Genomic DNA, 23,650 nt, shown 5'->3' with positions numbered 1-23,650 from the left:
TAATGGAGAATTTTGTTTCATTTGTTTTTATCTGCTCGACACTTTTTTTCTTCTTCTCCAACAAAGACGCGCAGTGAGTTATACTGTTATCACCTACCGTCGCTCACTGCACTCTTCTTGTATTTTACAAACGGAACCACATGAAGCATTTTGCGTAGTGAAATTTCTCTTCAATTGCCCTTTCATTCTCGCTGAATTAGGAAATACCATTTCTCTCCACCAGATCCGGTGGCGGATCACCGTCGAACCGCTCTCATTCTTCGAATGCCGCTTCGGTTCCTGTGATTTCCGGTGCATCGGCATTCGGAACTGTGCTGTGATTCTTCTGCATCTTTTGCTTCTCCGAAATGCTTATCTTCAGTCCTGTTACTCCCGGTCAGGTACGCCTTCTGGTTCGGCTTTCTAGAGCCATCAGATCTTGCACCGACTCGTATTTTCTTGCCGCTAGTTACTCATTTATGTTTATTTCACCTTGGAATTTGATGTGTTGTGTTTATGCGAGAGACTGATTCTTGTTTTTTCGCCGCTAGTTAATCGTTGCCTATTTTTAATTTGAAGTGTCTGTATTTGTGATTAGTGATCGCTGTTGAATCTTTGGTTCGTGATTCTTGCAGGTCTCGTTCTTGCTCGGGATCACTCCGGTCGTTTTGGCATGGATATATTCGGAGATATTGGAGTATCGGAAAAGCTCTGTCTCGTCAAGAGCGTAAGTTCGACTGGATCGGTAACTCTTTGTGGCGTGAGTTTTTAGTTGCGCCTGTTGGCACAATGTTTGCAATTTACGGGAATGTAGCTTCCTCGAATTTCGAGATAACTAGAAAATTAATTGATCACTTACAGTTGCTGTGTTATTGGTTGAAGTGTTGAGTTAAGTCGTTGGCCACAATTGGATTAACGGACGTAGATTTATGTCGCAGTAATGGGTTTTAATAGTTATGAATTATGATGCTACCGTTATGCAACTTCTTTTTTTTTTTTAATCCTCCACAATTTTTTAGAATAAAGAATGTGATAATCCGATATGGATGAATTAATTAAGTGGCAGAGTCAAGTGTTCTGTGTGAGAGTTATAGTGTGAAGGTTCTTCCAGAAATATTATATTATTCCTACGTTTAAAAATGGAAGTGAATTAGAAAATTGTTGCCATGATTTCTTATGGTAGTTGTTCTCGTTTAGTGGTCACTCGGATATCAAATTGGTTGAAATGGGTAGTGATGCTATTAAAGACGAAGACAAAGCAGTTTTATTGGAGGGAGGAGCTCTACAATCAGGATCCCCGAGGGCGCGGAGCATAACTGCCTCACCATCAATTATCCGGTTTGTAATCCATGTCGCCCTTGTTTTTGCTTAAATTATGGTTATATGTTTTGTTATTTTTTTGTCTTTGCTGAAACTTGCACTTACACGCTTTGTGTTTTCCTAATTTCTGCAGATTCCTTTTGATGGATGAGTATTTCCTTCTTGAAAACCGTTTGACACTCAGAGCGATGTAAGTAAATTATATGAAATGAGAATTATTTCTTTATGTGGATCAAACTAATTGTTTTTCATTTCACCTGTTTTTCCTCCATGATAGGTCTGAATTTGGTCTCCTTTTGGCTTACTTTTATCTTTGTGACCGCACGGATTTCTTTGCCTCGTCAAATAAGGTGATCTTTAATCAGGATATTTATCTTCTGCGTTTCATTTCTTGACGAGTACTATTTTGTGCTTGCATAGTCAGTTCAGCAAACAAAATTGCTGCATATCCGCATGCTTATTAGCTTTAACAGAACTATTACCTTCTTATTTTTTCAGCGAAATTTTTGTGGCGCTTCATATTTCTTTTGTTTCTTAACCATGACTTCCTTTAAGATACGTTATAACAAGTCAAAGTGCGAAATTATGAGAATCCAAGAGGTTAAAATCTCTCTTCTTGAATAAAAAATTGACAAACGATATGAATCAATGATTAAAGTAGAAGGAAAAGAGAAAGGATATAGGAGGGAATACATGTTGCATCAAGACACACACAAAGCACAATGTACCACCTTAGTCAGTGCCCATTGCTGTTGGTCATAGGTTAGAAAAATTAGTACTCTTAATTACCGTGAAAGCAGTAATATATATTTAAAAATTATCTTTGTCATGTGACTACTATCCGTAAGTGATACAATCTTTGTCAACGATCATCTGTTTTTGCAGAGTTACAATAGGGATCTCTTCCTATTTCTCTATTTTCTTCTCATAATAGTTTCGGCAATCACTTCCTTTAAGATACATCAAGACAAGTCGCCATTTTCTGGGAAATCCATCCTTTATTTAAATAGACACCAGACTGAAGAATGGAAAGGCTGGATGCAGGTTTGTCACTTTTTCAGTTGATGTTGCTTTTCTCTTTCCAAAATATATGCTGGAAAAACTCCCTGAAACTTCTGAATTATGCAAGTGCAGACCCCCTGAAATTAATACATTTAGTAATATGGAAATGCAGTTCAATTTGTTGTTGATTTTTTCATCAGATGTTCTGATTATTCAACTCGTGTCGGTACTTATAGTTAATAACGTAAATTCTTCAAATTTTAACATTTCATATTTCTATCGTTTGACATCCATAACAGGTTTTGTTTTTAATGTACCATTACTTTGCTGCATCTGAAATCTACAATGCAATCCGTTTGTTCATTGCCGCATATGTTTGGATGACTGGATTTGGGAACTTCTCGTATTATTATGTTCGTAAAGATTTTAGTCTGGCCAGATTTGCTCAGGTATGCAATTTCCTTGAACAATAAAAGCCTTCTTTTTCATATTTGGTCTGTACTAACTGCAGCAAATTTCTTAATTTCTCTGGTTGAGCAGATGATGTGGAGGCTTAATTTCTTTGTGGTGTTCTGTTGTATTGTACTCAACAACAGTTACATGTTATATTACATCTGCCCCATGCACACACTTTTCACTCTTATGGTTTATGGGGCACTTGGTATTCTCAACAAGTACAATGAGATTGGGTCAGTCATTGCTGTGAAAATCATTGCTTGCTTCTTGGTTGTTATCTTAGTATGGGAGATACCTGGAGTCTTTGAATGGCTTTGGAGTCCATTTACTTTCCTTCTTGGTTAGTAACATTTGCGATATTTGACTTCACCCCTAAAAGAACAACAGATCATGCTAACTGGAAGGTTTCTTTAAACTTTCAGGTTATACTGATCCAAATCCTGCCAAATCACATCTTTCCCGCTTGCATGAATGGCATTTTCGCTCAGGGCTTGATCGCTACATATGGATAATTGGCATGATTTATGCCTATTATCATCCAACTGTAAGTTTCTCATTTTATATTTTTGAAATAATTCAAAAAAATCTTATCATCCTCTCTGATTGAGTGATGATTATGAAGCTGGAAAATATCACCAAATTCTGTCTCCTCTTTATTTTTATTTTTTTTTTCATTTTCCCGTGAGTTGAGTATCTTGTTGACTGTCACATGATATATAAGGTTGAACGATGGATGGAAAAATTGGAGGAAGCAGAAATCAAGCGCAGAGTATCAATCAAAGCAGCTGTTGTGCTGATATGCTCATTGGTATTGTATTTTTTTAATAGCATTATTATATTAGTATACCTGTACTCTGTTTTATTTGATGGCCCTGACCATTTGAGTTGATTTCTAGGTGGGTTATTTATGGTTTGAGCATGTATACAAGCTGGACAAGCTTTCATACAATAAATACCATCCTTATACCTCGTGGATTCCCATAACGTATGTTTAATTTTCCTTAATATTCCATTTAGGAGGAGGGGGAGGAACCTGACGAGAGACCTTTTCAGTTACTAATGTGACACCTTTTTATTTGACAGGGTTTACATATGCTTGCGGAATGTCACACAAAGTTTCCGTAGCTATACTCTGACACTTTTTGCGTAAGTTGTCTTTGTAGAAGTACAATCTTTTATTCTTCTTCTCTTCCCATGGACATGCCTTCATATGCTCAATGACTTAATTTACTGCTAAATGCTGTCAAATTTAACTTTCTTTACTTTGTTTTAAGGCTGGTAATTTATTAATTTATTTATAATGCTTCTACTTTTGCTAGATGGCTTGGGAAGATTACACTGGAGACTTACATCTCCCAGATCCATATCTGGTTAAGGTACTTTGAAGCTGATATACTGCTTTTAGTATTTATTAATTCTTTACTAGATATTATGTATTTTTTGTCCTAATATGAGTTGATTGAGAGGTCGTTTGGTGCACATGTAGTCAATGACCCAACCATATTCGATTCCTAGGCATGACCTGGATACGTGTTTGGGCATGTAGGATTTCACTTGTTTGGCATGGTATAATAGATTTGTAGATTTGTTCATACATTTGTTTCGTTACACTCAATGTTGAGCATTTAATTTTGAATTATTTTGATTACTAATTTTTGGCGGGGTGATAACTTTGAATTTAGAACATATACTGTGTATTAACTAATAAATAGTTTCATATATATCAATTTGCCATATAAAAAAACATAACAATGAATATGCTTTGCACTAGAAATTGGGGCAAATTGGATATAAACTGTTGGATGATTACCTCGTCCTTGAGAAAGAGATTTTGCTAAACTAATTGGTTTTGTTGTTCTAAAATTTGGTTCTTAATGCACACCGAAAGGGGAAAATGCATCATAATATACATTCATTACTTACGTGCTTGATGCAACTTGTGTACATGTGTAGTGTAAATGTAATTATTATTTTTTTTATTTATCTGAATATATTAATTCTTCCTTGATGTAATTGGCTGGTTTTAGGTCAGGTGTTCCAGATGGACAACCCAAATTGTTGCTTTCCCTGATCCCAGACTACCCAATGTTGAACTTCATGCTTACTACTTCCATATATGTTGCAGTAAGTAAAAAGCACTAGTTGGATTGAGTTTTTTTATGTTGATTGGTTCTGATTTTAACGTTCTTCGCAGATTTCCTATAGGCTTTTTGACCTGACAAATATACTCAAGGTGGCATTTGTACCCAGCAAAGACGACAAGCGTCTTGTACACAATTTAATTACAGCAACAACAATCTCAGTTGTTTTATATTCTTTGTCCCTTGGCTTCCTTTGGGTACCTCAAATGTTGGTAAGTATTATTGCAATAACATGATCTGGTCCGAATCACTTAAATTATCCTTAGATATAAGCAACCTACAATCTACCGGTTAAGCTCATACTTCCTTCCATACACTACACCCGATAACATGCATGTGTATGAAAGTACTCAAGATAGGCATGAGGTTTTCTTACATGTAACAACATAGTTTGTTGATAGCAGAAGATGATAACGAGGCTGGTAAGAAAGACGGTTTTTTGCTTTGCATGCCCTATGGATAAATTGTCTTCTTGACAGTCCTAAAACTAGGCTACTGTAGAACTAACCTACCATTATAGAGTACATAAAAGCTAAAATAAGCTTTCACTTTTTGTCATGGATCCTAACACCTCTGTTGAATGCGACATTGTATGAGTGAATAATATGTAGAGATATATCATGTCAAATTAGGAAGCTATGCCACCACCACAAATGAAATGCAGCCTACCTGTGTAGAACAGTTGAAATTTTATCGTTTACATTTGCATTTTATGTCTCATACATTTCACTAAATCTTGATATGCAAAAATTCGCAGGTTTGAAAATTTGCATATGTATACTGTTGCAAGCTTCTATGATAGTTTCCTGTGGAATGGAAGAATACCAAGCCAGCTGCTACCATTGGTTTGTCAGGCCTTCTCTTTTACCGAAAGACGCATTCATCTCTTTTGAGTCACAGGTAAAAGTGAACTTGTACCCATAAGAAGCAAAATGGAATTATTCTAATAGGCTTAATAGCTCTCCACTTTTAGGGATTTGGAGGTTGTATAGATAAGAGGGTGGGTGCATCACTTGCAATTTTATTTTTTATTTTTTATTTTATTTTATGCAACCTCTCTTTGTGTCGTACACAACTTATGTTAGTGATTTCTCATTGAATAGAGATGAGATAAATTTACATAAATGCAATCATCATCTTATAAATTGATTTTGTAGAGTTGAATTAAGATTAAAGTCCAATTCTTAATAGAGTATTAAAGTTATTTGAAAGACTTATGTTATAAGATTTGTTATTTATTAAACTTATCATATCATGTTATTAAATTGTTGGGGTCCCCAAATAAACTAAAGTGTGTTATATTATATAAGTGGGGTGTTAGATTAAAATTCTATTTCTTAATAAAGTTATTTTTCACTAAAATGAACTCAAATAAAAAAATTAATCTGAAATTACAATCCAAATAAAAGTATATCATGAAATTTTATTATGAGGAAACTAATATTTTTTAAAAAAAATTCAAAACAAGTCGTAAATACAAATTTTTGAAAAAACTTCAATTTTATAAATTTAAATAGAAAAGATAAAACAATGTCGAAATTTATTTAATTGTTAATATTTTTTATATTGATAATTTAATTTCTTGGCTTAGTTTTAGGAAATATGTAAATAGAAATCATTAACTAACAATGGTATCTATATACTCTAATTAATATATATATATATATATATATATATATATATATATATATATATATATATATATATATATATATATATATATATATATATATATATATATATTATAATTATATACAGCAGCATATAGGTGTGCTAATGAAATCTTGAATAATATAAAACAAAAGAATTAAATAATTAAATTATTATGTAGTAATATATAATGCAAAAGTATGATCATATTAACAAAGTAATAAAAAATAAATGTAATTAATATTTTATCTTACCCGTACATGTTTTAATACCGACTAATCATGAGTTGATGAAATATTACAAATAAATAGTAATTTTTCTTAACTTCGTGTATGTATGTCGTGTCATGACAGAGAAATTTTAATTGGGTGCTTGGTTTTCAATAACTAATATTATTATATTGTGAGCATCATCATTATATTTGGACTATAATGTATGCAGTCCATCCTTTTATCATTTAACTAATGTAAAGAGGTGTTTGGCAACTTACCTGCAAGTTCAGTCACAATCTTGGGTAGGTTTGGTTGTGAAAAGTTTTTGGGATAGAATAGACTTTTACTCCTTCACTTTAATTTTTTTGGTTTTAATTTCATCTTTTCAAACCAAAAAATTAAAAATGAGATACCAAATATAATGAAATATAAAAAGTATATAATTTCTTAATAGAAAATAATTGCGAATCGACAAATTTTAATCTTAATCTTATTTATTTAGTTATAAGATCATTACGATAACCAACTAGAAAACACATCCAAAATGACTAGCCATTTCTTTATTACAACTTCCATAGTAACTAAACCCAGAATGTATGTTCAAACTGAGTACTATTAAACTGTTGTTTCTAGCCTTTAATCAAAGGATTAAAGGAGAATAATTGAATTGGGTTGGTTTTAAAATGAGCAGCTTCTTTCTGCACCTCCATAATTGTTTTTTTTTTTGCATTTTGCATTTTGCCCTTTTTGGATTGTTTATCAAAGTTATTTCTTGACTTCTTAATTGTGTAATTCAGAAGTTTTATAAAAGTTTGTAAGATAGAAGTCAAAAATTATTTTTCGAATTACATAATTTGAAAATATTTTAAATGACTTTCGAGTTATATAATCTGGAAGGATAGAATGGGAAAGCAATTACGGTGGTGCAGAAAGGAAGATATGGAGGTGCAAGAAGAAACTGTCATGATGTATCTGCTGCCAAAACATTGAACTAGCCCAAGCCCATTGTTTGCAAAATTCAACTTAACTTAATTGCCCCTTATATCAAAGAAAACGCACTATTCTTTTACAAATCTTTGAGAACAAAAGATAGACGAAAACATAAAATGATAAATTAGTAATTAACAATATTTTTTATCTACTAGCTTTGGAAAAAAATGTCTAACTGTAGAGGCCAAAATCAAATAAAAACGAGGTGAAAATTATAAACTTAAAAGGACCAAAACCAAAACACATAGGAAGTAAAAAGTTGTTTATGTTTTTATGTTTCCAACGATCACATAAAATTCAACCTTAAATATTAATAGTTTTCAACCAAAACTTTTGAATTCACTATATTTATTTAGAATATTTTAATTCTTAAAAAATCATTGTTCCTAAAAGTAAAATAAAATTCAGTAAAAACTATTAATGCAAAATAAACATATATTGAACATCTAATCATACAAAAAAAAAAAGGCAATTGTGTATTTATATATGAAGAAGATTGGGGAATTTAGAATTATTCCTAGAATTATGTGGAGACCGTTTGGTAAGTGTGGAAGAAGCTTCAACTGTTTCGTCGCGTATTTATATATATATAAACCTGAATATTCGAGCCAAGCGGTGAAAAAGCCTCAAAATTATTCTCTGATATCTCCAAACTCATCTATAATCAACACCATATATATAGGTGAATTTATACAAAAACTTGTAGGAACAGCATCAGCACCGGATTAGAGATCTTTCAAAAATGCAGAAAGCAAAAGCAAAGTGTTTATTAACAGAGGAATTGAAGTCGAAAGCCGAGGTTTATCACGGGGACAAAGTTTGCAGGGAGAAGTTCTGTTTGTTGCTGGCAGAAAAAGGTCTACCTGAAGGGTTATTGAGCCTTGAAAACATTGAGGAATGCGGGTATGTGAAGGAAATAGGGTTTGTTTGGTTAAAGCTTGAGAAGAAGAAGGAGCAGAGGTTTGATAACATGCATGTCTGTTATGATTCAGTGGTGACTGCTTATGTGGAGCCAAACAAGATCAAGAATCTCACTGGGGTCAAGGCCAGAGACTTTCTGGTTTGGTTCACTTTGAATGAGATTTGTGTTAGGACATCACCAGAAGGACCTGTCATCACCTTCAAATCTTTGGTTGGTCTTTCCATGTCTTTTCCATTTTCGTTCTTCAAACCTGGGAAATAAACCAGGGATTTTAACCAAAGATTCACACTGTAATTATTCAAGAACAAAAAAATAGTATTAATTACATGTTCTGTTAATGTTGTGATATAGAATTATGTTTTATCAAGCACTCGATTTTCGATCCCTAGAATGAATCGATCCTAACAATATCATGAGATTATGGTGATGCATGTTTTTATTTTTGAATTTTTAAATGATTAATTAGTGGGTGTAGTTTATTAAGAAAAGTGATTTAGAATATGCGAAGAGGTGCTTATTATTGTCTCTTTTCAAATGGTTTACGTAATTGAGTGTTGGAAGAGGCGTGTGCCTTTCATCTGCATGGCATGGGTTACGTGAGAGTCACCGTGTGAAAGAAACATTTATGTTAAATAATTAGAGGAATTAATCTACTTATTATCATAATATAATATTCACAATTACTATATATTTAATTGTATGATGATGGGTGAAGATATCATTAATAAGAAATGATTATGAACTTTGAAGTAGTGAAGAATAATAGGGCCACACTTAAGAGCATGATGTTATTATGGTAAAGAGATAATGGATGAAAATGTTGAAAGAAAACTAAAAAACAAATCACTAAAGATAAGCGTTGAAAATACTAAGAAATCATGATGATGGACACGTGCAACGGAAGAAGTTGCCAGAAAATGCAAATTTAAACTAATATAAATACGTAATAAATCAAATGAGTGCTTTAGTTAAGAAAAAATAATAATAAACTCTAATTTTTCTTCACCCTTTAGATCCAGTCGTTTCAATTGGAGAGTAACATAGAAGGAAACATTTTACTAATCATAAATAAATTAATCTTGCTATTAGAAAATATAATTTATACATATATCATTGTTTGATTAAATGCATAAATTATACATATCTTACTATATTTGATTAAAATTTCAAGTTTATTGCCAACAAATATTTATTATTTTATATTCTTTATAGGAGTTTGTTTGGATGGGATAACTATAACACTATGAGATTCTAATTATTAGTTAACGAAAGGGTGGTGAGGTGAAAATCAGACAGAAAGCTTCAAAAAGAAGCTTCTGATTTATTCATATTCATACATAGGATTTTGATACATAGTTGTCAGAAAAATGGGCAACATTATCCACGAGTAGGAAGATGGTCCCCTGTTAAGAAAGAATGAATAAGAGTGAGAGATTCAGTGGGCTTGTTCAGTGGCACCAAGTGACCAGCTCCTCTCACTGTCACATACGTTAATCCTTCATATTCCACTGTTCTTCCTCCAACCTGCTTAACTCAATTATGTTACAACCAAACATGTCACAGATAAACAAATAACATCATAATTAATCACAAATTATGTGCTATATATACCTGATTATCATGGTACCAAGTTCTCCACCTAGACTTGAGAGGCAATCCAAGAGCCTCAACGCAATATCTTGTCCCTATCACTGGCACTCTCCCATCTGCGTCTCCACTGTACCACAGACAAAACATCTCTTTAATTTGTTTCATGTTTGAGTCTTAACTTTCCTACCCAGCTAATCAGAAATGGAACCTAATTAATGCAGTCATGACATAAGAATGATGATTGGAAAAAGGGAATCACGGTAAAAAGCAGAGATTGTAATCCCTGCATGGATAGCACATGAGTGAGTCACCCTTTTGCTCAAACCAAGTAAAAATTCCATCTTTTCATTCAATAGTACCTAAAGTTAACGATCATGTTAGTGATGAGACACTTTTTTTATCTTGAAAGAGAGTGAAAATAAATACCTGTATATCCATATCTTAAGCCCACCCTTTATGAGTTTGGTGTAGATGGGTAGGACCGAGAACACAGAGAAGTTGTAAGCCCTCAGTATGGAATTACTAAGAAATCATCAAACACTGACATTAATGTTCAGTGTTCATTGCTAAAAATGAATAATGTAGATTCAAGGAACAAATTTCAGTGCTTACTTGCAAACCTTCCATGCCACGTTAGTGGCTCTTTTAGTGTCTACATGAAACGATGATTGAACATCTTTTCTGTTGAAATATTCTTCTGCATAATTGGAATAACAAGGGTCATATCCCCCAAAAATTCTCATCCTCTTTTCTCTATAATCATTTCTCACCTGCAAGAATTAAAAATCCTCCCTCAACTTAAACAACTTGACATGGAACAAATTAGAATCTGCGATGTTATTTATGAACCTCGGTAAATGATTCGGGGCCGTTACTGTTGCTATCATCAGCTACTGAGGATGTGGTGTTTGAAAGACATGCCGGGGCATAAATGTTGTATATGTCAATTTCTGAGTAATCTTGGAAGACTTCGGTCATGGCCTTGTTGCATTCATTAGACCATTCAAATTGTTTATAATCGCATACTTGTTTTGCTTTCTCGTATTGCTGGTCCGATATGACCGCGTGGCTCCATGCATATTCCAGAAGGCCTTTATAGTCATAGTAATCATCGGTCTCTGGGTTACCTACCTGAACATGTGAATCTATTTAGAGAGCATATTCAGAAACTGTACTAAAATTTTGAAGTTCAGACAAAATGTGTGTTGTTTTCTAATCACAAGTGAAGTTCAGAATAAGCTGTGTCTGATTTACTTACAATAAAACCTTTAAGATTAATAAAGGGGTATTTGTTGCTATCTCTGTTTCGATCAAAGATTAACTCTGCAAGCTGAGGGATATAGTGACCTGAAAAATATGGAAAATGGAAGTATGATGATGCTAGTAAGGTACGTGACAGTGAAATAATAATCACGATCACAGTGAAGTTAAACACTGACCAGCGTAGCTTTCTCCTGATATAAAAAAGTCCCGGGATTTGAACTGTGGGAATCTTTGTAGCCAATTCACCAAGAAATTGTAGGCATCTTCAGCTGATTCAAGTAGTTTGTCAAATATCACCACTTCAATCAACAAAACAACGAGAAGAATTTATATCATTTGTGAAGGAAACTGACCTACTAAGTTATCCTCTAAGATGGTGTCAGAAGAGGTGTTGGTATAAGAAAATCCAACTCCAACAGGGGACTCCACAAACAACAAATTTGCTTCTGCAACAAAGGCTTTCAAATTTTTAAGCAAGTAAGAAGAATAACTGAAAGCAAACAAAGACAGCACAAAATTGAAACCTTGATTCCAGGAATATGCGTTGAAATGTAGTCCTTCCCCGTTTTTGGTGACTAAAAGAGGTCCAATCTCAACAACAGCACCATACCCAATAGAGGAGCATCCAGGTCCTCCAAATGCCAACCAATGAAATGGTTTCAATACATGAGAGGAATTATTAAAAGTGAAAAAGTACGTAAGAATAGGAGAAGAAGAAACCTCCATTGAGCCAGAGAAGAAGAGGCTTGTTGGAGGGTTGAGACTGAGCTTCGAAGAACCAGTAGAAAAGGGCTCTTCCATGGTTTTGATTGACAGTGATGTAACCTGAAAAGTGTGAGAGTGAAGGGGTTGAAGGTTGACCAGGAAGATCGATTATTCTATCAGACTCATATGCTGCATTTATTGCAGATGCTTTAATGAAGAAAGTACTCAAACATAGGAAAGGGAGAATGAGAATAACATTGATGGTGTTCATCTTGAAAATGGACCTCTCTGGCCAAACCATTGAGTTGATTATTGTTCTTATAGTGCTAACATTGGTGACTCTCATGAAATCACTTGGAGTTGTCGGAAATGTCCAATGTACACGTGTAACTGTTTGTTTTTTTGTGCTTCTGTCTTTCTACAGTAATTTAAAATTTTTGCATGTTTTATTATACAGATAATGTTTTTGTTTTTGTTGTGAACAGCTAAGTTTATGGCCAGTGTTGTTCAGCAACTCTTGTGGTGGTCCCTTCTTTTCTGCACTACGTCACATCAATATTCTACCCCAAAATTTACTGCATGTTTGGCCTCACTCACATGTTTTATTTCCCCAAATTCATGTCGATATGCTACTTGCAAAATATGTCTCTATTTTTCTTAAATGTTCAGAGGTTAAATAAATTTACATAAAAAATAAGGGTGATAAGAAAAAAATGGCAATATAAAAATAGTGGGAAAGTCACTATTGTGTTTACAATAAAATAATAAAAGTTTAAGAAGTGATTCATTTTGGTACGAGCACTAAACTTCCTCATATCTAGTATGTTCAGAATCCACTACAAGGGTTTATCTTTTCTTATCTAACAATAAGAAAAAAATTAATTCTAGGTCTAGAAGTGACATGCTGCTTCCGGTAACTACACTAATAAGTAATTTGTATAAAGTTGCGGTATTTCATATAATGAATAAATTATATAAAGCTTGCTAATTATTTAGTTAGTAAAATTATAGTAATTAATAAATGTTTAATGATTAAATTATAATTATCTAATTAATAAATTTTCAATATAGTAAGAATATTAATATAAGTCAATCTATATCATATATAAGAATGTTATATTAAACTTAACAATAAAGTAATATGAATTTTCCTTTCGATGTTGTTTAAATTATACATTTCTAATGAATGTGGCACTCAAAAATTTCTAACGAAAATGAATTCCTAACAAAAAGTGATTTTGAGAAATAAAGTGATGAGATTTCGTTTAGTATACAGATATGGCATGAGCAGTAGGAATTAGGAATACTCGGACATAAAACATCTCACTCCATTCAACTAAGATCTTGTGTTGAATAGTGAAATTAAAAGTGCTTAGTGCTCAAAATATAGATTTCAGAACAAGAGAAATAGGTAACTTGTGAAATGTTAAGTTTCAAGAGGCTGAAGAATTAATTTGGGATTTTTCTCTTGAGATTTTGTTTTCCTTTTGGTGGAGAAGGGTCGAATGATGAATCTTGAGAAGCGGCTCAAGTGATCTTGAAGTCCTTCCATCTGGTAATGACCAAACCGCCAATCTCGTTCGATATAAGGTCGCTGTACAGGCTCATCAAGTCCACCTGTCACCAGAAGCAAGAACACTTCTTAATCACTTTTCTGTATAATAAGCTTTTAAATGTTTCATGTAACTTGTTGTCGAAGTGCTAACCCATCTATTATATTAACAAGGCGAGATCATACTAATACAGTTAAAGAACAATCTCTGAAACTTTACAATCATATCATGAGTAAATAATTACCTGCATACATTAAACGGTGTTTATTCACAGCCCGATAAAATGGTCTCGTTTTCTTCTCTTTGGCAGCTTTTTGGAGTTCATCCCATGCTCTTTCACGATCTTCACGTGTAACTTTGCCCGTGTTCACAATCTGCAATCAAGAGTCCATAGAAAGTGATTCAAAACTAGACAGCGCAAATGTCACGGAAAAGCAAATACAGAATGGGAGTTCGAACTTTAGAAAATAGATGGTAAGAGGGGCGAGGGATCCGTGCAAGATTATTTGCCCTGTCAACTGCAACAAGTCCGAACTTGGGACCATATCCATCGGCCCACTCCCAGTTATCAGAAATAGTCCAGAACAGGTAACCAAGTACACGTACACCCTGTACAACAATTACAGAAACTCTACAATCAAATTGGTGTTTATGAAATAATAAGTTAATTTTAAGGAAATAAAATTTAATCCACTGTCAAAACCATTTTTATGGCAGCATAAACAGCTAGCAAATGCTCCAAGAGATATGGCCGTCGGATCAAATCTGTCTCATCCGAAACCCCATTTTCAGTAATGATGAAGGGAATTTTTAGATGTCTGTATCTTTCATGGAACTGAAGCAACATGCGGTATAAGCCATCAGGGTATACCCCACGACCAGATTCACTATACTCGTCATTTTCCACAAGCTTCAGGCCTGCACCCGAAACCACTTCCTGAAATAAATGTCAGAATTGATAGTGTGTAGGCCAGATATCATGCATAGTGCATGTCAAGGTTAATAAAGCAAACCTGCCCATAGTAGTTTATGCCTATATAGTCCAGCTTTTCAGATATTCCATCAATGTATGGGAAGAGAGTCAATGAATTAGCCAGTGACACAGCAGCAATGTCATACAAACCATAGGGTCGCATAAATGACACATGATGTGCTACACCAACTATTGAATTTAATGGGTTACTGCCAAAAAGATATTATAGTTCAGATAACTAGAAACATAAAAGTAGAAAAGAGCCTAAGTGGCAACTCCAAATGTTTAGCTTACGTATATGAAGGGATAAGGCATAAAACAATTGATTGCAATAGAAAGGTATAGTAGCCAAGAACTCAAACAGAGAATGGACACGGACATAAGCTAATAGATAAAGTTTAATACAAATGAGCCCAAGAAAAGTGGATAAATATCATGAACAATTTTAAATTCCATAATCAGGTCTATGATGATCTATATGCGCAATATAAACTTGCAACAAATCTAAAGCTCCTACGAGAAAGAAAAACCTTTGTCCGTGGATGTAATCATATGCCTTTGAGTGTGCAACAGACATCCAATGCATGGCCTGCTGAAAAACACCAGTTGGAAGTGCTGAGGTTGCGACCTCAAGCATATCAGGATGACCTCCAGGCCAGGCACCAGCACAGTAAGTAAGCATACAGAAGACATGGGGCTCATTAAATGTTACCCAATAGTCTACCAAATCTGAGACACTGTCTACAACAAGCCTAAATAAAAAGAGAGGATATGAGAAAAAGTTTCATGAATATACTATCATACGATGAGTAACTCAATAGGACTACACAATAATGTGATCTAAACAGGAACATTGATATTCATGAAAGGAGCAAATCGTATATAGAAACAGGAATTTCAATCTCTAAACTTTCCCAAATATGCATTAAATAAAGAAATGCATGGAATTAGTAGTCATAAGTATTAAGTAACGAGATGGAAGGATGGTTAAATGTGACATTGGAAACTCAAACTAAAATATTATAATGGAGTCTAGATGGAGAATTCACAGAGGAACACATTATCAGCTTTTCATTTAACTTTCAAATGATTTTCTTAGCAATTAGCACGGTTCGATTGCTGCTTTGATAGGAAAACAATAGCATACAGATAACATAAACTAAAGGAAAAACTAACCTGGTAAAGTCCATGAAATAATCCACTGTCTTTTCCAGCTTCCAACCGCCATATTCACCAGCCCAGGGTGGAAGTGAGTGATGGAAAAGAGTAAGCATCACCTTCATTCCATATGATCGAACCTTATTGATAATCCACTTATACCGTTCCAACGCAGCATAGTTAACCTAAGAAAGAACAACACCTGAGTTACTCATAATTCAATTGGTTGATGAGGTTCAACATAAAACTGAGAATTGAAAAGCATATTCATAATCTCCACTAAAGCTGTTGACTGACATAATCTTCGCCCTGAATGGCACCGTAATTCATCATCATTTTGAAAGGTCCGCTTCTAACTTACAGATTCATTAAGGCTGTTTACTGGCTCCACTGGCATGATTCTTGTCCAATCTATTCCCATGCGAAAAACGGTAACACCAGTATCCTTGGCCAAATTTATTTCTGTTTCAGGATCAGACCAAAATCTTAACCTCTCCTCCCTGAAAATCAGAAATTTCTTACTAGATAGCCATAAAACTACAGCGTTTTTTTATTTATGGAGGTGTGGAGGGTAAAATTCTCAATTTTGAATTGAGAGAGTTACATTATGTTTACAAAATATAGGAATCTGCGCATGTTTTGATTCTCTCAATATTATGTTGATTTTGAGGTAATTACTATAAAATAACGTCAAAACAAAATAATCACAGGGCTTACGGGCGTGGAACATTATGCCAAGCAGTTACATTAGGACGAGGTTCTTCTCCCCCTTCTTTTCCTTCCACTTCCAAGTACTTGTCAAATCCCCTAATCATGGCTTCCATAGCCAACTTAAGAGGCTTCCTGCCCGGCGGAGACGTCACGGCCCGCTGGGAACCACCGTCGCCAGAAGCAGAACCCATAACAGCATCCACTGTCTGCCTCCCCTCGGAGTCACCACTCTTTTCCTCAGCAAACTGGATCCAAGCATCATCAAGCCTGTCCTCGACATGAGCCGGTGCAGTAGCCAAACCAAAGAAAAACTCTTCTTCTGAAAAAAAAAAAAAAAACAAAAAACGTATCCTTATCCGTATGCTTTCAAACAAACACCTAAAGAGCTCACTTTTCATACACCTTAAAATTTACACCCTCTTAACCTCATCGTAAGCTTTCAAACAAAAACCTAGAGAGCTTACAGGAAGTTACGGCTTATAGACCATTCTACAGAAACCTTGAAAACGCTGTCGAAATTATCCCAAACACGAATTTCATCTACAATGATTAGATGACATTTGTAACTGCAACTTTATTAAATTCGTAATTAATGCACTCAATCATAATATAGAGTTTCTGTGTAATTGAACTTATGCAACCGACATGAGCCTTAAAACGCTCCCTTTCGCTAGGTCGTTGAGAACAAAGGCTTTTGACGAGGAAAGAAAAAACGTTACTGATGAAGAGAGCGTTTTATTGTAAGTTACCGGCGATGTTAAAGTCAGCGAGAGTGTCGGAGGATTCGTCGATAGGGGAGCGGAATCGGCGGAGGTTGTTCTTGCGGAAGCGGGAGTAGGAGAAGGCGTTGGCGGCGACGGTAAGAGTAAAGAGAGCTCCGGCGAGCTTGGTGGCGGTGAGGAAGAGCGCGACCAACGTCATCGGAATGAAATGCGTGTCTCAGTTGCTAAGTAACCCTCCAAGCCATGAAAAAATAGAAGAAGATGACAAGGTGCGCGTGATCTCCACGTCACTTCACCCAAATCAACGACGCTTCTTTCACCGGCGTTTTCTGAACTTAGTCCCTCGCTGCGAAAGAGTGAAAGTGAGTGTTGTATCCACGTGGCGCTAGGAGTGTCTATATGGAATTTTTGTTGGATAACTGTCACTTTTTATTTGTCTTCAATCTACCAAAAGCAAAGATGCATGAATATTAAAACACAATATTATGTTATGTTAATCTTAACAACAATATTTTATTTTGTGATTTTTTGTTTATAATAAGATACTGTGTAATATCACTAACTACAAATTCGAAGTTAGACTAAAGTTTTAAATGATACATATACATCCTCATAAACTCAACTCTTGTCCCACTATAACATGTTTTTAATACAAAATATCTTGACAATTTTCAATGCAACGAACAACAATGAAGATAATAAAAGAAAATAAATAAGACCATAACAAAAAAGTGTGAAATATGTTTTCTTTTTACAGAATATCTAAGATAGTTTTAATTTTAATTTTTAATATAGAAATTAATCTATTTAACAAAAGGATTAGGGCCTTGAAGAGTAACGGTATTAGCTTTATTACGATATTTTTTTTTTAGGCTTTTGGATGAATGTGTCTAGACAACAATTTCATTTTTTGAAAAACTCTTGACAATTACTATTACTTTGTAATGATTTTGAATGATACACATAATTATACATAATTATATATGTATTTTAGGAGTTATTTAATAGGTTAAGTATTAATCTTTCTAAAGGAATTGTACGGATGTTACAAATATTATTACTACTCATTCTCCACAAAACACATGTCCGTCACCAATGTGTGTTTACTTTCTTTATAATAATAAAAAATAATAAAATTATTATTATAAATTTAAATATAATTTTTTTTATAATTTTATAGATCATTTATTTGAATATAACAAAAATAATGAGATGAGTCATTTGATATATTGATGTTGATTAGATTAGTCTAAAAATATACATTAGACGATTTTGTTCATACATTAATTATATGGATCTAGCAATATATATTAGATAAATTTATTCATATATGTATTATATAAGTTTATCAATAAACATTAGACAACTTTTATCTATTATCTGATTAGACGAGTCTTGCAATTAAATTATATGAGTATGTCTATATACTATTTAGACAAGTATATCAATACACATTACACAAATATCTCTATATACTGATTAGACAAATTAACTAACAAATATATTATACGAATTTGTCAATGTATTAATTAAACATGATTGACAATACACATTAGACTATTAATACACTAATTTGTATTTTCAACGAGTTCACTTCATGTATTTTTAAATATTATTTATATTTTTAGAAAGTCAACTATATATTTTTTAAATATTTTATCTTTTGTATTTTTACAAAGTCTACTATTTATATTTTTACATACATATTAATTTTCTAAGCCTATAAATCATTTTTCATATTGATTATATTAAAAAATTAATTACAAACTTAAAAATATTTATTATTATTTTTTCTCAATTTTTATATCTCTTTTAATAAACATAAATATAAATTCCAACTCACGGGTATATATATAAGTTTAAAACTAATAGTTAATTAAAAATATGATCAAATCAAGAAAAATGATTAAATTTAAAAAAAAAAACAGTTACTTAAAATATATTGTTCATAAATTAACATCTAATAAATAGAAAGATTGATGCAGATAAATTTTACATTTGAATAATATAATTGGTGAAATTGAAAGTTCAATGTATAGTTCATAAAATTAAAATGTCAATGTTAAAATCTGTTAAATTGAAGTTTCAGTAATAAAAGTTCTGAAATTGAAAATTCAATAGTAAAAGTTATAAAATTGCAAAATTCAATATAAAACGTGTAATTTAAAATACGCAAAAGCATAAAATATATATACTTTTTTTAATTTCAGATAATAATATTCACAAAATTTAAAATTGAGGGTGAAATTCACAAAACTGTGTAAAAGTTCAATGATAAAATATTTAATTAAGTATTTTTTTTTTCTAATATCAGTATGCTCTCTTAGTTTGATTTGTTTGATACTTTCTTCTAATTTATCATTTATATTCAACAATTAAATTTTTTTAAAATAAATAAATCACGTGCTTAAATTAACTAAAGCAGTTAATATCTTATTTTCAAGTTATTAAACGTATTTACAAAATTTAATAAATATAAAAGAATAACAAAGCCCATGGGCCGCAGTGTTATCATTTGAGCCTATAAGTCACGAGGCCCACGCAAAAGGAAGAGTTTTCGTGCCCTAGCCTTCTCCCAAAGTCTTTCTATTCAAATAACCAGCATCCGTCCGACACCGTCCACGGTGATTCCGGCCACCGTGCGTTTGAATTACATTTTGTCTTCCGGTGGAGCAGTAGAGAAGTATGGGTGACAAAGACGAAGAGTCGGGAATGCCAAGGGATGCAAAGATTGTGAAGTCTTTGTTGAAGTCAATGGGCGTGGAGGAGTACGAGCCTCGCGTCATTCACAAGTTCCTTGAACTGTGGTATCGATACGTCGTCGATGTATTAACCGACGCACAAGTCTATTCAGAGCACGCGGGAAAATCCGCAATCGATTGTGACGATGTCAAGCTTGCGATTCAATCCAAGATTAACTTCAGCTTCTCGCAACCACCACCTCGGGAGGTAATAGCAGTGATTAATAATTCGCCTTTCCAATTGTTCAACTTTGTTTCATGTGAATTTATGATGATAAACACTTCTGAGGGAAAAAAGCAGGGATTTTTTTTTTTTTTTGCCTGAGGTTAAAAGTTAAGTGTGTTAATTTTGTTGGCTCAATTGGGTGTGCTGATAGTTTGTAGCAATTTGCTGAAGTTTGCAAGAGTTAAGGTAGTGTGAGAGAGGTTGCCTTGTTTATGTGAAGTTTAAATTTCTGCGTCGCAACTCAAGCAAAACCCACCCCAGGACTTGAAATAGTGGGGTTCTCTTACTTCCAAAGATTAATTTTCTTTTTATGTACTAGGTTTGGTAATTGTGTGTCAAATGATGACCACACACATTTATGTTCAATAATGAGAATAGTGTGTTCTATGATATCCCTGACATAGGTTAATTTGTTATCCAATCGTATAGATAATACATGTGCTAAAACTAATATCTACAAGTGCTGCGTGTTCTATATTTAACACTTCCCCTTTAAACTGGAGCTTATGGATCACTTGCATCAAGCTTTTTACGAATGTGAGAAAGGTGAATTTTGTTGTTCGACATATGGTTCGATGCACCAGAACAGAGAATTTATGAACCAAGAGAGGAGGATTGGAGCACAAAGGTCACAGAACTACCCATGTCAGCAACATATACGTCCTGTCCTGGCTCATTTATGTCTTTTTTACCTCCTGTGCTGGTGCATACTTTTATGGAAAACTGAGTAATTGGGCATCCATATGACTGTCTTGTTGATCACTGTGTAAGGACCTTATAGCTCTGATACACTCCCCAATTTTGGCAGATCTTGACTTGTAGCTGTAGGCAGAAACCATCTGGAATTAGAAAGCAAATCTGCAATTTTTACATTGTTGGGAACAGTAGGCAACCGTAGGATCCGCTTGCCATACATGCCTCCCAACTTGGTTTCATTGGCAAGAATCATGTATGGTATATCTTGTAGCCAACTCTCTAACTTGTAAAAGTTTCCTACAAACCAGGATAGAAGGACTTTTTAGCCAGAACCCAGACATGCTGCTTCACAGCAGCCGGCTTTATTCCACTCCATTGATGAAGTCTGAGCTCCTTCTTTCAAAATGCATCAAATTTTCAATCAACATTCCTTTGGACTCGTATCAGGAGGACTAGACCTTGAGAACCATCTGCAGATCTTATCCACTGTCTTCAAATCAAAACCTGCACTGGCAGTATGAACAGAGTACTCCAGTAAACTTGCATGACCAGTTGTAGAGCATATTGGATGGAAGGACCTAACACCTAAAATGCTGTTGTTTTTCTCATGTTTTGGAGAAGATTATTTGGTTTGTTCTAGACTTTGACTGACCAAGTTTGCATGAGACTATGAATGAATCTAGTATCCACTCGAGTCTGTCAAGTTTTTCTAACGAGTTCATGTTCTTTGCCTTGAATTGTAAACTAGCACAATTATATACATTTAAATCTGACAACCGTGGCACAAGTTCCTGTGCTATATAGTTTTGATAAATTTATTTTTTAAATGATCAAGCTGGATTAAGTTAGAAATTTGATGTAAATTATTCTTGTCTTCTTTTCTTTTCTGTGTTGCTGTTTTATTACTAGCTTGCAGATATTAATCAACTACTAATTTTTAATATTCATTTGTTTGAGAATTATGGCTGAGATAGCCTTTTGGTGGGACCATATTTTCACTTAGAATCTAAATTATATAGAAACATTTTGCTAATATAATCACTTGCCAGGTGCTGCTGGAGTTGGCTCAGAACCGTAACAAGATACCATTGCCAAAGACTATAGCAGGACCCGGTATTCCTCTTCCACCTGACCAGGACACATTAATCAGTCCTAACTACCAGTTTGGAATTCGAAACAAAAGGCCTGCTGAACCTTTAGAAGAAACAGAGGATGAAGAAACTACCATTCCCAATCCCACCCAGGAAGACAAGGTAGAGATGCAGCAGAATCCCCATCAGAGAGTGTCCTTTCCCCTGCCCAAACGCCAAAAGGATTAATTTTAATTCCCTTATGTCACCAATGTTTTAGTCTAGCTTTTGTGTAATTGTTGTACAACAGTCTTATTAGCTACAAAATCTCTATAAACGATACCATGTTTGTTTTATTGTGTAACATCCACTAGGTTCTGACATTAAAATGAAATGAAAAAGTTTCCAAACGGCTCATTCTGCTTGGAATATGTATATGTGCTTCGTTTCAAAGTCCTTGTGAACACTGTCTCTTGGCTGGTTTGAACTGTGAAATGACATTCAATTTCAAAAATTTGTGTTGGGTTGAAGTGTTTTGACTGTATTCGGTTAGGTTTGTATATACAAAATTTGAGCTGAGTATTAAGTGCATTTCATTTGGTCAATTTGGATTGAATAGAAAATAATTTGTTAAAACTAATTGGACCAATTTTATAAAGAAAACGACTATTTTTTTTAGAATAAATTAAATATGAAAAAATATTTAAGAAAATTATTAATTGTTACACTGACTTTCTCTTTATATTATCCCGTTTAATCTCATGTAGATGGGTGGATTCAGAAATTTCTGGGTACAAGTAGAAAAAGTTGCAATATTATACCACACCACATCAAAATTATTAAGCATAAAAAGTTGCAATATTATACCACACCTCATCAAAATTATTAAGCATAGTAAACAAAAATCTTTGAATAATGACCAATTGTAGTGACAAAAAATAATTAATCATTGACAACTAAAATAGTTCAAAAAAATTTAATAGTTCAAAAATAATTAATATAGTACACATTAATTTTTACTGACCAATTTAAAAACTAAAAATTATTGACAACTAAAATAATTCAAAAAAAATTATAATTGGTCTTTAAATTGATAATTAAAATTGTTTTCATTATGAATTGGTTTCTGAATTCATCACTAACATTAGCTACTATGGTTTTGACTACCAAAATAATTGGTCTCTAATTAGAAGATTGGTCTCTAAAATATTTTTTGTTATTAAAACTGGTCACTATTTGAAAGTTTTGTTATAGTAGTACTTTTACGATAACAATAATTTATATATTTGTTTATGTTGACAACTTTAGTACATATAGTTTTAATTTGGATTCACACAATAATAATAATATATTTCTTATGTTTTTAATAATTAATGTACATTTTTCAATATTCATATATCGTGTATTTATCACATATCATATCCTATTATTTTTAAAATAAACATATCAACGTGTCGTATCATATACAAGTATTGTATCTGTGTATCATAGATGGATATGCGGTTGATACATGGTTAACCCTAATATTATGTGGTATGGTGAAATTCTATAAAACTATTTAAGAAAATAC

At 33.4% G+C, this 23,650-nt stretch overlaps 5 protein-coding genes across 7 annotated transcripts; 3 read left to right on the top strand and 2 right to left on the bottom strand.

Moving 5' to 3' along the window:
- RWA2 (O-acetyltransferase family protein) lies at nt 1-6,043 on the top strand. Of its 3 annotated transcripts, none has more exons than XR_003603432.2 (16): nt 1-380; nt 615-706; nt 1,177-1,317; nt 1,433-1,489; nt 1,577-1,649; nt 2,185-2,343; nt 2,601-2,750; nt 2,842-3,097; nt 3,180-3,301; nt 3,479-3,565; nt 3,654-3,742; nt 3,841-3,903; nt 4,077-4,133; nt 4,790-4,881; nt 4,952-5,110; nt 5,656-6,043. XR_003603432.2 is itself a non-coding variant. In XM_028065343.2 (16 exons), the coding sequence occupies exons 1-16, from the start codon at nt 348-350 to the stop codon at nt 5,659-5,661; spliced, it is 1,641 nt and encodes a 546-aa protein (XP_027921144.2). In that variant the 5' UTR covers nt 5-347; the 3' UTR covers nt 5,662-6,043. The 3 variants fall into 3 exon arrangements, 2 of the variants coding, with proteins under 2 accessions (XP_085527731.1, XP_027921144.2); XM_028065343.2 differs by having other exon boundaries at nt 5-380; nt 4,785-4,881; XM_085671605.1 differs by lacking the exon at nt 5,656-6,043 and having other exon boundaries at nt 3-380; nt 4,785-4,881; nt 4,952-5,630.
- A 2,092-nt stretch (nt 6,044-8,135) lies between these two features.
- Nucleotides 8,136-9,094, top strand: LOC114179538 (plant/protein (Protein of unknown function, DUF538)). Its single transcript, XM_028065909.2, has one exon. It carries the CDS (start codon nt 8,493-8,495, stop codon nt 8,931-8,933), a length of 441 nt encoding a protein of 146 aa, XP_027921710.1. The 5' UTR covers nt 8,136-8,492; the 3' UTR covers nt 8,934-9,094.
- Nucleotides 9,095-9,902: 808 nt separating this feature from the next.
- On the bottom strand, nt 9,903-12,537 carry SCPL33 (serine carboxypeptidase-like 33). The gene is made up of 10 exons (XM_028062101.2): nt 12,246-12,537; nt 12,050-12,157; nt 11,879-11,971; nt 11,702-11,794; nt 11,521-11,609; nt 11,112-11,393; nt 10,875-11,032; nt 10,689-10,784; nt 10,284-10,389; nt 9,903-10,196 (listed from the first exon to the last, which is right to left on the bottom strand). The coding sequence occupies exons 1-10, from the start codon at nt 12,529-12,531 to the stop codon at nt 10,050-10,052; spliced, it is 1,458 nt and encodes a 485-aa protein (XP_027917902.2). The 5' UTR covers nt 12,532-12,537; the 3' UTR covers nt 9,903-10,049.
- Nucleotides 12,538-13,432: 895 nt separating this feature from the next.
- SFR2 (Glycosyl hydrolase superfamily protein) lies at nt 13,433-17,735 on the bottom strand. Its single transcript, XM_028065669.2, has 10 exons — nt 17,375-17,735; nt 16,632-16,944; nt 16,276-16,414; nt 15,933-16,099; nt 15,287-15,508; nt 14,797-14,965; nt 14,487-14,720; nt 14,243-14,392; nt 14,028-14,157; nt 13,433-13,847 (listed from the first exon to the last, which is right to left on the bottom strand). The coding sequence occupies exons 1-10, from the start codon at nt 17,544-17,546 to the stop codon at nt 13,657-13,659; spliced, it is 1,887 nt and encodes a 628-aa protein (XP_027921470.1). The 5' UTR covers nt 17,547-17,735; the 3' UTR covers nt 13,433-13,656.
- Nucleotides 17,736-19,888: 2,153 nt separating this feature from the next.
- LOC114176144 (transcription initiation factor TFIID subunit 9-like) lies at nt 19,889-22,515 on the top strand. Its single transcript, XM_028061082.2, has 2 exons — nt 19,889-20,296; nt 22,060-22,515. The coding sequence occupies exons 1-2, from the start codon at nt 20,033-20,035 to the stop codon at nt 22,327-22,329; spliced, it is 534 nt and encodes a 177-aa protein (XP_027916883.1). The 5' UTR covers nt 19,889-20,032; the 3' UTR covers nt 22,330-22,515.
- The last annotated feature ends 1,135 nt before the right edge of the window (nt 22,516-23,650 follow it).

This window comes from Vigna unguiculata, chromosome 3 (assembly GCF_037176805.1).
Source record: "Vigna unguiculata cultivar grain cowpea cultivar isolate G323 ecotype 2 chromosome 3, ASM3717680v1, whole genome shotgun sequence".
NCBI lineage: Eukaryota > Viridiplantae > Streptophyta > Magnoliopsida > Fabales > Fabaceae > Vigna > Vigna unguiculata.
This window is presented reverse-complemented; position numbering and strand designations above follow the sequence as displayed.